The following is a 14,997-nucleotide window of genomic DNA, read 5'->3' on the forward strand; positions in this document are numbered from 1 at the left end:
CAAGGATGGTAATTTTCTTCCCCTGGAGATCAGCTTATCACTCGAAGGGTCTTAGAGAGCACAGAAGTCAAGGGAAAAATACAGGGTGATGCAGGGTTTCCTCTGTGGCTTATTTTGCACATCATTCTAAGTGATGTAGTGTTGCCTGCTCAGAAGCAACACTGGGCACCCTTAGAGAGACTGAGACACTGGCTGGCAGGGTGTGGGCTCCACGGAGGTCTGTGCTCCAGCCGCAGACACCTGACTCTGCAAAGCCTCCAGCAAGCCGTATTTTAAAATCAAAGAAAAATCAAAGAAACCAAGGCTCATAATTTGCTGTTGCCAAACACATGTCTCAAGCCTGGGATCCAAGATTGTTTTAATAGAGCGTAAATGGCAAAATGAAGAGATCTCCCAAGCCCTGGGTCTTCTCTCTGGCACACATGCGTTGCAGCGGGAGAAATGCCTGCTAGTGCAGGAATGATCGCCCTCAAACTTAGCACTAGAGGGTCTTGGAGCCAGTGGTCTTTTCATTTGCTCATCGACAGTCTGATTAACAGGTCTTTCTCCATTGTTTTCAAATCGATCATCCAGTTTTGAACTCTTTTCTTCTGCTGTTTGTTCTGTATTGTTACCTAGAGCGCAAAAGCATATTTTATCAGGAATTGACTTAACTGCCAGTTTAAAATATCAAAATGCAGACTGTAAATCCATTAACACAGATTAGTACGTGAATCATCGACGTATTTCTGTGGATAAGAACTGAGATAAGCAGTGACTAATGACAGTGAAGAGCAGCAATGCACTAAACAAAAAATTAATGGCTACGTCAGGGGCTGCAGAATCCAGTCACCTCGTGGGCTCACAGCAATTGGATCAGTGAAGATGGTATGGATCAGAAGTTGGTAACACGATAGGCTGCCAGCAAAGGGTTAGAGATGAGATGGGTGTCTGATGCCTCTCTCTGTCTGCCTGTCTCTCTTGGCACCATAACAAACATGAGTATGAAATTCCATTCTCTTTTTTGTTGATTTTCTATAAACTTTATTTCTCAAAACAGTCTTACGATACTTGTGGGATAAATACTCAACGTTTATGTGAAATTCCATTCTGCAGTGTTTAGGATCTAGACCTAAACCAAGGAAAAGACTTCAATAGAACACAGAAAACCTAACCTACTCTAATCGCCCCAAACACTGCTATGAACTATCACCTCCTTCCTGCATTGTTTCAATTGGGTAGGATTTCCACCCCCATTCTAATCCAACTCAGTTCTATTTTGTTTGTTGTTAACAACCTCTGAGAAAATAGTCATTCAAGAAGGAAGAAAGGTAAAATACAGAATTTTTTTCCCCCTGAGAACATATTCTGCTTTGGAAATAGGTCCCTTAAAAAGATCATTTATCTCTTACCATAGATCCAGCAATCAAGCTCCTTGGTATTTTCCCAAAGGAGTTGAAAATATATGTCCACACAAATAGCCGTACACGGATGCTTCTAGCAGCTTTGTTCCTAATCACCAAAACATGGAAGCAACCTCGATGTCCTTCAGTAGGTGAATGGATAAATAAACTGTGGTCCATCCAGACAATGGAATATTATTCAGCACTAAAAAGAAATGAGCTCTCAAGCCAGGAAGAGACATGGAAGAACCTTAAATGCATATCACTAAGTGAGAGAAGCCAGTCCGAAAAGGCTACGTACTTCGTGAGTCTAACTATCTGTCATTTTGGAAAAGGCAAAACTGTGGTGACAGTAAAAAGATCAGTAGTTGTCAGCGGTTGGGGGGGTGGTGAGGGAGGCATGAACGGGTGGAGCACAGAGGAGTTTTAGGGCAGGGAAACTACTCAGTATGCTACTATAAGGATGATACACATCATTACTATACCTTTGTCCAAACCATAGCATATACAATGCCAATGAATTCTAATGTGAACTATGGACTTGGGGTGGTTATGATGTATCCATGTAGGTTTATCAATGGTAACAAATGTACCACTCTGCAGGGGGTACTGATAATGGGGGAGGCTGTGCATGTTTGGGGACTGGGGGTACATGGAAAATCTCTGTGCTTTCCTCTTAATTTTGCTGTGAACTTAAAACTGCTCTAAAAAATAAAGTCTTTATAATGAAAAAAATCAACCAACCAAACCTAAACAGATGATTTCTCTCTGGAGAAGAGCCCACCCTTCAGGCATGGCTGTAGCATTGTCCTTTCCTTCTGATGAGCTGTGGGGGTAGCATTGTCCTTTCCTTCTGATGAGCTGTGGGGGTAGCATTGTCCTTTCCTTCTGATGAGCTGTGGGGGTAGCATTGTCCTTTTCCTTCTGATGAGCTGTGGGGGGCAGGGCATTCAGGGCCCATGGAGGAGCATGTGCCTGGCCAGAGAGAAGTGGGATGGCCATTTCCTGACGGCACAGGTGTCCCTACTGTCTGGTGTCCAATATGGTAGCCACCAGCCACATGGAGTTACTTAAATTTACATTAAACAAATAAAAACTAACAATTCACTTCTCGCTAGCCCTATTTCGAGTGCTCAGCAGCCTATGTGGCTAATGGCTACTGTATTGGACCTCTCCGATTCAGAACATTTCCATCATGTCAGAAAGTTCTAGCGGAGAGCGCTGCTCTAGACTCCAGGCAGCCCCGGAGGCTGACCTGGGGACTGAGGAGCCATACAATCACAAATCGAGAACCGACCCCCAGTCCCAGATTCTGAATGACATCTGAGCAACGGACACTGCTTCCACGGGGACAAGGTCAAGAGATGGAGGCCCACGCGGGGCCGGGACGGAAAAAGGCTCGAGAGGCGTGTTAACTAAATCAGTGCTAGAAGAGCAACTTCTCTTTGGCAATTCTTGCTGGTCTGACAGGCTCCTGCCGAATTACATCACTTCCTAAAAAACAGGCAAACACCTCTCCTTCAAGTCAGCACCGACCCAAACAAGCAGGAAACAGGAAACGTTCACGTTTCTGCGGGGCTGAAACTGCGCGCAGCATCACGATGCCGGGGCGCGCGGATCCCCAGGCTGCCCGTGCCGCCCTCGTCTTCGCCCTGGTCATCGCGTTCCTCCCCACCCGCCAGGCGCAGGGTAAGCACCCCTAGGCTTTCCCCTCCAGGCGAGGAGGCTAATGAAGGCTTGTCTCGTGCCGAGGCTACAGAGCTCTGCCGGGGAGGGTAACACCCAGAAAAACCTAAGCCTTCCTGTGAAAAAAGTGGAGAAAAGTCGGACTGTCTTTTTTGGGGGGAAGGAGGGAGGAGGGACTTGGCTTCGTTTGCAGCCGGCTAATCCAGCTCCGGCTCACTCACTGAATTTACCCCCTTCCCGCAGCCTTTGTTTTCTAAGATGTAATTTACCGGTCCCCGTCATTTACCGGCTTTAACGGGCATATTAAGAAAATGATCAGCTCTGTGGCAGTTCCTGTAAAAGAACGTTTCAATCAGCTGAAACAGAGAAATTATGAATTTACTTTTAATAATGTGGGCTGAGAAGTCTGCTGGTTCCAAAAATTCCTGGAAAACTGGGGTATGGAAAGTTCCTACTGGAAAGTAGACTAAAGAAACACCGTAATTAAAAAAAAAAAAAGTAAACAGGAAATTATCTGAGGAATTACCAGGCATCCACTGTAACTTATTAAGTCTTTCATCTGCTTTCCTTTAAACTTGTTACTTTGGGAGAGATTTTCTTTGCATTGATTGCCACTAATGAAGCTTTGTTTTAAAAAATAATGTGACAAAAAAAAAAGTAATGTGACTGTAGTGAATCAAAGGTACCAGAAAAGACAAAATATTAAATCTCAAAATTATGAGCTAAGAGCAGCAATTGATTTATACCCTGACAAGTACAGTCACCCTCCATTGCCTCTTACAGTTGTGTGGATTTGCCCTTGGGTAAGTAAGCTAGGTGCCTGTGGTTCCTGTCAGTGGACACCGCCTGCTGCTAGTGTAGAGCTGTACTGGGGGTGCAGCTATACTGAGTGTACAGCTGTTCTGAGGGTGCAGATGAAGAAACTGAGGTGGAGGAAGGTGAGCCCCACCGACAGTCAGCTCTCCTGATTTGGACTCTAGGGTCTCACCTCTCCCCGCAGGGGATCGACCACACCCCCTGCCCGGACCTCTGGACCATACTCCTTTCCCTGAGGGGCGTCCCTCAGCACCCACGGGAACAGGGCCCAGCCATCCCTCTTCACCTCTTTTAACTCTCACAGCCACCACACTTGCCTCAAACACGCTCCTGAGAATGACATTTAACCTGCCCGAGTAGTTTCTTGAGCATCTGAAAATGATTGACTCAAAGTGTCTGCAATTCAGGAGATGCATTGGACTCAGGGAAAGGTGTCCCTCTGAGACCCGTATCTGATCAGTGACTCTTCCCCTGAAAGAGCTCCGGTGGCTCCTCACTTATGGCCCCTGGCCTCTCACTGCAACCTCCTTCCCACGGTATCTTCTTCTGTCTCCCTCCTGCTTCCCAGCTGCAGCGCCTCAGTCACGGTACAGAGTGTGCGCTCCAGGCCTCTGGGGCTCTGGCCACAAGTGATGACAAGTTCCATTTTTTTCTACTGAATGGATGCCTATGTAACCTTAAAAGGCTCAGACTGAACGTTACCTCTTCTTTGGTGTCTCTCTCACTGCCCCTTCCCTGGCATGCTGCCTGTTATGCCCCCAGAGACCTAAACTTCTGTAAACCCAGCTAACCACCTGGAATCATAACTGTGTCTATGTCCATGCCTCCCACCAGGCTGTGAGCACCTCCAGGGAAAAGAAAATCCCCTTTTGTTCATCTTTGATTTCCCCAAATCTTTAAGGGGTCAACATAAATTAGGAACTCAGTTATTCTTGATAAATACTAAAATCGTCCTAGAATGGATATGAGACTGATCACTAAAGACTGATGAGCTCCTGAGAGCAGGTAGTGTTAGGATGTCAGGAGAAGTGGAAGATGAAAAGCTGCATTTCAGGGGAGCACAGGGATTACCTGAGTCATCCCATACACTCACCTGTCTCCATTCCCAGTGCCTGAAAATGCAAAAATCCCACTTGCAAGCAGCTGTACAATCAAAGCTTATTACTTTGAGATTAGCCAAGGGAAAGGCTGTTCTAAGTTAAGGACTGAATATATATTGTAAAATTAAGTAAGGTATATCCTTTTGAGCTAATGGTGCCTAAGACTTTAGGATGTGAGTTCGTCTAAAGGTGTCACAGTTGTATCTATTTCCTTGAATTCTTCAAAAAATACCTTGGAGATGTTTGGTAAAAGAATCCGATCTACTGAACAGCCTGATTCTCCTTTGCAAGCATAATCCAGGTTTATCTCAAGTCAAGCCTTTATCAACCGCAAATAGGCAACCTTATTTAATAACTGCAGTTACCTGAGACCAGCATCGTTATGGCTGAGTCAGCATCTTTTTTGCTTTGTGTAGATAGAGTCTGGTACAGAGCTGATTACTATCACAAGTGAAATAACCCACTTAGAAGTGAGAGAAATGAGAAACTAGCTTTTCTGGGATTTTGACAAAGCAGATGAGAATAATTAAAGAAAAGCTCTGGGCCTAGGTATCTTGGCCAGGGTAGGATGCTAAGAAAGTTCAGACTCAAGGCAACATTCTGCCCATTGAATGAAGGGCCACCTCATTCCTTACCCTGTGCCCTCTCAGTGTCACCTTAACACTATCAGAAAGCTAAAAGCAACTTCCAGATACCAAAAGCACGGGATTTATTAGCTGCTAAAAGCAGAACGGTCTGTAGAAGGAAGAGCAAAAAGTCACAAGGCAGAAATAAGGCCTCTGCAACTGTTTTGGTGACCAGAGCTAAACATGGAATTTGACAGAGAGGACTAGGAGATTTTTCTGGGCTGTTTCAGAACAGTAAGGATCATATAATTATTGGACGAACCTTCAGAAGGAGAGGAAGAAGAGAAGAAAATACTGGTTGCAAAGATGAAACTGCACTTTCTGATACTGTTCTTATTTCAATGAATGTGACTGCCACCTGCTATTTCCTGGGACAGTCCCAATTTCAAGTAGTAAAAATGATGATGGCCAACATAGATAGTGCTCAGTGTATGCCTGTTCTGAACACAGGACCAACTCATTTAATTCTCATAACAAACCTTATACAGTGGCTACTATTATTCCTATTTTACAGATGAGAAAACAGGCACAGAGGGGTTAACTGACTTGCCCAAGGTCACACAGCTAAGTAGTGGATCTAAGTAAGATTCAGCCTCAGGAGTCCACGCTCTAACAATACACTGTATTACCTCTGGGTTTTCAGGCTCTGCCAGGCTATGTGTCTAGTTTTAGGTTTGGAAAAGTATGTCTCTGGTGCCTTCCTGACTGTGTAGGTGTATCACACAAACTCTTGGCTGGGCTGTAAGTTTATCACATGTTCATAAAGGAGCTGTATTTGTTTGATTGGGTCAGAGACTGGCTGACAGGAAAAGGGATAGTGGAGTTGGGTTAAACTTTGGTCTGTGGAGGGGAAGGGAGAGGCTGAAAGGTACAGAGTGAGCAACAGAGAATCTGGGGATTAGCATAGTTAAGACCAGAAGCAGGAAAAACAGAATGTTGAAGTCACTGGGTAAGAGGCTTCGGGGTGTGGGAACCAGGGAGAGAGAAAGCCCAGCCTTCTGTCAGGCAGAATCACTGCCGTGGGAGAGCCCTGCTGAGAACTGACCCCAAGGACCAAACAGCCCTCAGGGGCAAAAAGAAAAGAAAAAAAAAACAACAAGCAGAGAGGGTTTTATTAGGGCTTAAAGTTCTTCTGTGTCTAAAAGGCTGACCCAGGAAACCAGAAGAGGGCAGGACTTTGGCTGCGATAGGCTCAGTTCTGTAAAGAAACAGTGCAACCTGCAAGTTGCCTACCTGTGTATAGTTTGCACCACCCTCAACTGTTGGCAAAAATGTGGAGAAACAGGAACCAGGCACCGCCCATGGGAGGGCAGATCAGTACAGTCCTCTAGTGTCTCCTGCTGCTGAACCCATGCACTGGGCTTTGAATTTAAGTTACCATATTTTTCATTTCTAGAAAATCCTAGAATATTGTACAATATAGAGAGAGAGTCTTGGTTTTATTTTTCCTTATTTATTCCTTCTTTTATGTCTTTAAACATACTATTCACTGTTTGATCATTTTTATCTGAAGTTTATGTAGATCGAATCCTGTCGCTTCTGGTATCTGTTACCTCCCATCATGATGAAAATCTTGGGGGAATTTGGGCAAAACCCAGCACACAGAGCTTGGCCCACCCTATTTAACAGAGCCCCAAATTTTCTGATCCTGTCACCAAGCTACTGTAAATACTTTCCCAGGGCAGCCTCCGTCCTGTCACCACAAAATAGGGTTTGGAAGAAACTCAGATAGGCGTGTGCTGTGGGCTTGAGGAGAGCGGGTGCTTGGACCTCAGGCTTAAACCCCAGCCTCGGGATGGGGAGAGGGAGACCTCAGGGATCAGCCTCCAAGAGCTGCGTGAGGTACCAAAACCTCATTAGAGGTGCAGGCCAGCAGAGGCAAGCCGGTAACCAGAAGCAGGTGACCAAAGAGACCAAAGTGACTGCCAAGGAGAAAGAAGTAGACAAAACCAAATTCAAAACCAGGCCATGGGTCAGGGGTCCACAGTGTCAGGATGATGGTGAGGTCAGCCTGGGGGAAGTGCAGCTGACTTTGAACTTTGCCAGAATCATTGCAGCTGCTTTTCTTTTTTCTTTCTTTCTTTTTTAAAGCCATGAACTGGTGTTTTAGCTTTCACTTTTGACCCAGTAGGTGGACAGGAACGCCTGAAAGTACTATGTAGCTTCTCATATCCTGTGGGATTCGGGCAAGTCCCCATAGGTGGATAGGTATGGCTCTGAATGTAAATTTCCTCTACAAGTTTTTTTTTTCTTTCTCCATATTTTCTGGGCCCTGGGGATTTCCTTGCTTTTTTGTGATTTCTTTATACATTTAAGAAGTTGTTTCTTCTATTTCATCCAGTATTTCTAGGTGCCGTTACTGGGCAAATTTTTCAGGTTACTAACTATATGAGGTTATTGGAAAAGGAATTGTTTTCGATACAACCATTCTGGAGAACAATCTGGAAATATTTAGTCAACTGGAGATGTTCATACTCTACAACTACAACAATTCACTGTCAGATCACTCACAAATGTACGACGGCAAAGAGTCATGGCCAAGGATGTGGATTGTAGCATTGTTTGTAAAAATGGGAAAAATAGAAACAATCTAAATATCTATTAACAAAAGAAAAATACATGAAACTTGGTATAGTCACAGAATGAGATATCATAGAGCGGGTAAACTTAATGAACTACAGCCAAATGTATTAAGATAAATCAGTCTCAGACGTAACGTTGACCAAAAAACCAGTGGAAGATTATTATGCACAGAATAATTACATTTATTTAAAGTTTTTAAAACACTCCAAGTTCTGCTTCTATTGCTTAGGGACACGGGCGTATTTGGAAAGTGTGGGACTGATACGTGCTAATTGAGTAGAGCCCTTAACTTGAAAGAGATTGGGGGAAGGAGGGCTTCAGCTGTGTTTACAATGTTGTGTTTCTTTAAGAAAAATACATGGGGGTCCAGGGTCAGCAAACCAAGAATCATGGGCCAAACTCAGCCAGCTTCCTGCTTTTTTCCAACGCTTGAGCTAAGAATGGTTTTTATATTTTTAATGGTTATATAAAAACAGACAATAGCCTGTATTTTGCCTCTTGGCCCACAAGCTCTAAAACAGTTACTCTCTGGCCTGTTAAGAAGAAGTTTGCCACCCCCTGCTCTAGTCATTATGGGGAAATAGAAGATAATTAGGGTGGGTCCCCTGTTATTTGTTACATTCATCTCTATTCCCTTTGGTAGGTATACGTTCATAATGAAAAGTGAGGGAGCCTGTGAGCTCTTTTCCAGCTCTCCTGAGTCCTCGCGAGCTCTCCTCCCACTTTCCTTTCTATAACTCCCAGTCTCTGAAAGACAGCCAACACATCTTCATTTTCACTCTCCGTTCACTTCTCAACGCCCTGCGATCTGGCTGCCATGTCAAGCACCGCACTCAAATTGCTCTGTCTGGGTCACCAGTGCCTTCTAATAGCCGAACCCAAAGGACCCATTTCCGTCTTTGTCTTCTGTTTTTCTCTGTAGCACTTAACATAATCAATTATTGAAACCCACCTCTTCCTTGGGTCTTATGAGGCCATTTTCTTCTTGGTCTCCTGTGACTCTGATTGTTCCTTTCCCGTTTGGAGTTATGAGTCTTTCTCTTCCACCTGTTCCTTTTGTACTTATCTTTTCTTTTCTCACTCCTTACATCATCTCAGGGTCGTGACACACTTTCATCATCTTTATCTCCCTCCTAGGCTGATGGTTCCCCAAATCACTCCAACCAGGGATGTCTGCCTAGCTCTAGCACTACATATTCATCGTCTGTCCTCCTTGGAGACGTCCCAGGGGCCCTGGGCTCAGCTTTGGCCAAAACGGAACTCTTTCTCTGCTCCCTACTAGTTTAGGCCCTTCTTAGCTCTCACCTAGGTTACTTCATTAACTTCTTAACTCGTCTCTTTGCCTTTAGTCTCCTCCCCAACCCAATTTCACATAACCTCCAGAGTGATGGTTCTCTAACAAAACTGTGATTATTTTTCTCTTGTTTTCACCCCTTCAGTGGTTTTTCATTTCCTTCAGATAGATTCCAGCCCCCTCGGCCTCATTACGAGGCCCCTTGTAAGCTTGCGCTGTGTTCCTTTCCTACTAGACACTTCCCACCGTGCATCCTAGGATATAAGTACTTGAATGTGCCAACCTCTGTCAGGCCACGGAGCTTTCTATAGCTGTGCTTCAGCTGCAGGGCCTTCCTTGCCATCGTGGCTTGACGAACTCCTGAGATTCAATTCAGTGGTCACCTCCTCTGGGAAGCTCTCCTGAATCCTCCACCCCGGATGCAATGAATGCCCCTCCCCTGTCCTCATGACGCTCTGTGCCCAAACATATTATGGCTTTTATGAAGCTGTAATGGAATTACTGATTTGTATGCCACTGTCCCTACTTACCAGTCATGTCCCAGGGAGGGTGGGGCCGGATCTCATTAACCCTTACTTCTCTAGAATAGTTCCTGGTACATGACAGGCACACAACTCACTGACTAAAGGAATGAATGACATGAAATTTATTCTATAGCCCAAGACTTACTTGTATTTATGACAAAATTATAATCATTTCAATAATGCAATGAAACTGTGGTGATACCTGGATAAATATGACTTTTCGTTAATCCAGTTTTATTTTGTTCTGAAATGTCTGATGACCACAAGCATACATCTACCATTTAGGTTTTGGTTTGTCCCTCCTGCAGTGGCTTCTGGTAACACTGAGCTCGTGCTGACCTGAGCAAGGAGGCCAGGCCAGCACAGAGACCTGTGTGACCTGCACCAGAGTTCCCCTCATTTATCCACCCAGAGGGAGGCTGACACAGCAGCCAGGGAGGGCAGGGCAGGTCGAGGAACATTTGTTTTCACGTTACTCTTTTACATTGTAATTTTGAAATTGGCTTCAAAAGAGAGGCAGAAATATAATAAAAGGAGTAATTATCATTACTAACCTGAATACTTTTCTATCACTTAATAATATTTCTTTTTTCATTTTAAAGTATTTTTCACACTACTATATATAAAATTATCAACAAGGGCCTACTGTAGAGCACAGGGAACTCTACTCAATACTCTGTAATAACCTATATGGGAAAGAATCTGAAAAAGAATAGAGGTATGTGTATGTATAACTGAACCACTTTGCTGTACACCTGAAACTAACACAACACTGTAAATCAACTAGACTCCAATATAAAATAAAAATTAAAAAAATAAAGTACTTTTGTATCTATCATCCCACTGATGGTAGGAAAACATTTTAAATGTTAAAAGTATATTCTGTGTCATAAAAATATATACATTTCTTAAAACTGCCAGGTACTGACAGGCCAGGATAGGATTCCAGTGTTTGAAAAGGTACTCAGATGGTCAAAAATGCAGCTTCTCCAGCTTCAAACCAGAGACAGCCTTAGGGTCTGGGCAAGTCTGCTTAGAAACAAGCAAGCTTTCTCTGAAAAAGACACCAAATAAAAAGTATAAAATGAAAAATACATCTGAGCCTGTGGGCCTCCATGGTGGGACATGTTTTCCTTTCTTTTCTTTTTTTAAAATGTTATTGGAGTATAGTTGATTTAAAATGTTGTGTCAATTTCAGGTGTACAGCAAAGTGATTCAGTTATACATAAACATATATCCAGTCTCTTTAAGAATCTTTTCCCATATATGTTATTAGCGAGTATTGAGTAGAGTTCCCTGTGCTACACAGTAGGTCCTTGTTGGTTCTCTACTTCATATATAGTAGTGTGTGTATGTTAACCCCAATCTCCTGATTTCTCCCTCCCCACCACGTTTCCCCTTTGGTAACCATAAGTTTGTTTTCAATATCTGTACGTCTGTTTCTGTTTTGTAAATAAGTTCATTTGTATCATTTTTAAAAATTAGATTCCACATATGAGTGATATCATATGAGAGCCATGTTGTAATCTGATAGTAAATTGCAATTGCAGGGTGCTTCTCAAGGCAATGGGGTAAAACACAATGGTGCTTCACAGGTGCTTTCCAGAGCAGACTATTGTATGAAAGCCTTTTATCAGATGACCCTGCTCAAAATAAGCAAAAGAGACATTTCTTAATGATCTTTCTACATAATGCATTGTCACCTTTAGTCATCTGATGGCTGAAGAGAAAGGGTGTATGAAACACAGGTACCACTTTACCTAAACTGCCTTTCGGTGCTTACAATCTGCCACTAACCTTCGCTGATTTTGCACTGAGCCTGTTCACCCAACTATTTATTTGTCTTCAAGTATAATGTCAGAAAAAACATACTAAGTGAACATATTCACTTTATAAAAATGGTCAGATGCATTTACATCTACAACAGAGCTTATAGAGGCAATAACAGTCCCTCCACCCCCGCTAGTCCCGCTCCCCAGAGAGAGTTCAGGTGCCTGGACTATACACGTGGGGAACCCTGTGACACACCTGATTCCAAAACCAAAACCAAAACCAGCAAACAAAAAGAAAACCCAAAAAGCTAGAAACGTGAAATTTCATCATTAGAGATTCTTATCTTTTCATTAAACAATTCCTCTCATTTCCCAGTGTTTTCTTTAAAATTCAGAGAAGTTTTTGAGGAAACCACCGTAGATCCCTTTTCTCTCTGTGACTAAGAACACACTGTGTGTGTTCCTGGAAGGGGGTTAGGTTGATTGAGGGAGGAAGATATCAGTCTCTTGATAAAAAGGCGAGAGGCCTGTCTAGCACTTTACCTCCAACTCATCTGGCCTTTTTCTTAAATAGCTGTTCAGTGAACAGTAGCCATACAGCAGACACGGTTCCCGGGGCTGGAGACAGATACAGAGCAGAACACAGTAGGACACAGACAATAAGCAAATAGGTACAGGGAAGAAATCATTTCAGGTAACTAAGAGCTCATAGTACTGTTTCAAAACCGAGTAAACTAGAGAAAGGGCAGAACCCTTCAGAGCTTCCCCTGTGCCTTATGCAGGACGGTGTCCCAGTGGCACCGTCTGGTCCACGCCAGCACCCCAGCACCGAGGAGGTGGTCCTTCCACTCGGCGTTAGTACCCCCTGCATCAGCACAGTCATCCTCCTGCAGCCTAGCTTGGGCCTGGGGAGTCTGGTAATGTCATTTGTTTCTGTTGTGTTCCCGTTTTACCCCTGGCCACATCACAGTCAGATGTCACAGATACTGAACAACTGATTTTTTTAAAAAGATGTCAGAGTTGAAGAGATAGACTGCTTGACAGGTACATGCACCAATTTTTTTTGTTGTTGTTAAAGTATAGTTGATTTACATTATTATATTAGTTTCAGGTGTACAGCATAATGATTCAGGATTTTTATAGATTATACTCCATTACAAGTTATTACAAGGTAATGGCTATAATTCCCCATGTTGTACAATATGTCTTTGCTGCTTGTCTATTTTATACATAGTGGTTTTCATCTCTTAATCCCATATCCCTATTTTGCCCCTCCCCGCCTCCTTCTCCTCACTGGTAACCACTAGTTTGTTTTCTGTATCTGTGAGTCTGTTTCTGTTTTTCATATAGATTTATTTGTATTATTTTTTAGATTCCACATATAAGTGATCTCATACAGTATTTTTCTTTCTCTGTCTGACTTATTTCACTAAGCGTAATATTGTCTAGGTGATTCCATGTTGCTGCACATGGCAGAATTTCATTCTTTTTTATGGCTGAGTAGTATTCCATTGTATATATTGGGTGGGCCAAAAACTGCCTTCAGTTCTTTAAGGAAAAATAAAAGGCACATTTTTCATTTTCGCCAAGAACTTTATTAAACAATGTATTCACCCTTTTGTTCCACTACCTTCTGCCATTTTTCAGGCAACTTCATAATTCCATCTTCCCAAAACTTTTTATCTTTTTGAGCAAAGAACTGTTCCTGGTGCCTTTTACAGTCTTCCAGGGAATTGAAATTTTTTCCATTCAAAGAATTTTGTAAAGACTGAAATAAATGGAAATCCGAAGGTGCAATGTCTGATGAATAGGTGGATGAATCAGAACTTCCCAGCGAAACTGTAACAGTTTTCACCTGGTCATCAAACAAACATGCAGTCTTGCATTATACTGATGGAAGATTTTGCGTTTTCTGTTGACTAATTCTGGACACTTTTCATCGAGTGCTGCTTTCAGTTGGTCTAATTGGGAGTAGCACTTACTGGAATTAATCATTTGGTTTTCCAGAAGGAGTTCATAATAGAGGACTCCCTTCCAGTCCCTCTATACACACAACATCACCTTCTTCGGATGAAGATTGGCCTTTGCTGTGGTTGGTGATGGTTCATTTCGCTTGCCCCACGATCTCTTCCATTCCACGTTATTGTTCAGCATCCACTTTTCATCGCCCATCACAATTTGTTTTAAAAACAGAACGTTTTCATTACTTTTCAGTAGAGAATCGCATGTGGAAATATGGTCAAGAAGGTTTTCTTCGCTTAACTTATGTGGAACCCAAACATCAAAGGGATTCACATAACCGAGCTGGTGCAAATGATTTTCAATGCTTGATTTGGATATTTTGAGTATATCAGCTATCTCCTGCATGGTATAACGTTGATTGTTGTTAATCATTGTTTTGATTTGATCACTATCAACTACAGCTGGTGTACCCAACTGTGGAGCATCGTCCAGCAACGAATCTCTGGCATGAAACTTTGCAAACCACTTTTGACACATTTGATCAGTCACAGCACTTTCTGCATACACTGCACAAATCTTTTTGTGCTTTTGCATTTTTACCTTTCTTGAAAAAATAAAACATAATATGCCGAAAATGTTGCTTTTTTCCTTCCATCTTCAATATTAAAATGGCTACACAAAAATTCACCAATTTTGATAAGTCTTTTTTTAAATGCGTGCTGATATGACAACTGTCACTATACAATCTAACAAAATTGTTTCGAATGAAGTTAAAGACAACCAAGTGCTACTAGAGCCATCTTGAGGAAAAAACTGAATGAACCTTTTGGCCCCCCCAATATACACCACATCTTCTTTATCCATTCATCTGTTGATGGACACTTGGGTTGCTTCCATATCTTGTCTATTGTAAATAGTGCTGCTGTGAAGATTGGGGTACATGTATCTTTTTGAATTAGGATTTTCATTTTTTCTGGATACATACCCAGGAGTGGCATTGCTGGATCATGTGGTAGTTCTATGTTTAGTTTTTTGAGGAACCTCCAGGCTGTTTTCCACAGTGGCTGTACCAATTTACATGCTCACCAACAGTGTAGGAGGGCTCCCTTTTCTCCACACCCTCTTCAACATTTGTTATTTGTAGACTTTTTGATGATGGCCATCTGACAGGTGTGAGGTGATATCTCATTGTGATTTTGATTTGCATTTCTCTAATAATTAGTGATATTGAGCATCTTTTCATGTGCCTGTT

The 14,997-nt window shown here is 42.7% G+C and overlaps 1 protein-coding gene across 1 annotated transcript in view; it reads left to right on the forward strand.

Moving 5' to 3' along the window:
- Window positions 1-2,968: 2,968 nt before the first annotated feature.
- The window catches only part of TMEM154 (transmembrane protein 154), a 40,535-nt gene continuing 28,506 nt past the window's right edge, over window positions 2,969-14,997 (forward strand). Inside the window, exon 1 of the mRNA XM_079710057.1 lies at window positions 2,969-3,071. Within this exon, the coding sequence (XP_079566183.1) occupies window positions 2,984-3,071 (88 nt within the window). The 5' untranslated portion in view covers window positions 2,969-2,983. The remainder of the gene's footprint in view (window positions 3,072-14,997) is intronic.

Source organism: Hyperoodon ampullatus (genome assembly GCF_949752795.1).
Source record: "Hyperoodon ampullatus genome assembly, chromosome: 1".
Taxonomy (NCBI): Eukaryota; Metazoa; Chordata; class Mammalia; order Artiodactyla; family Ziphiidae; genus Hyperoodon; species Hyperoodon ampullatus.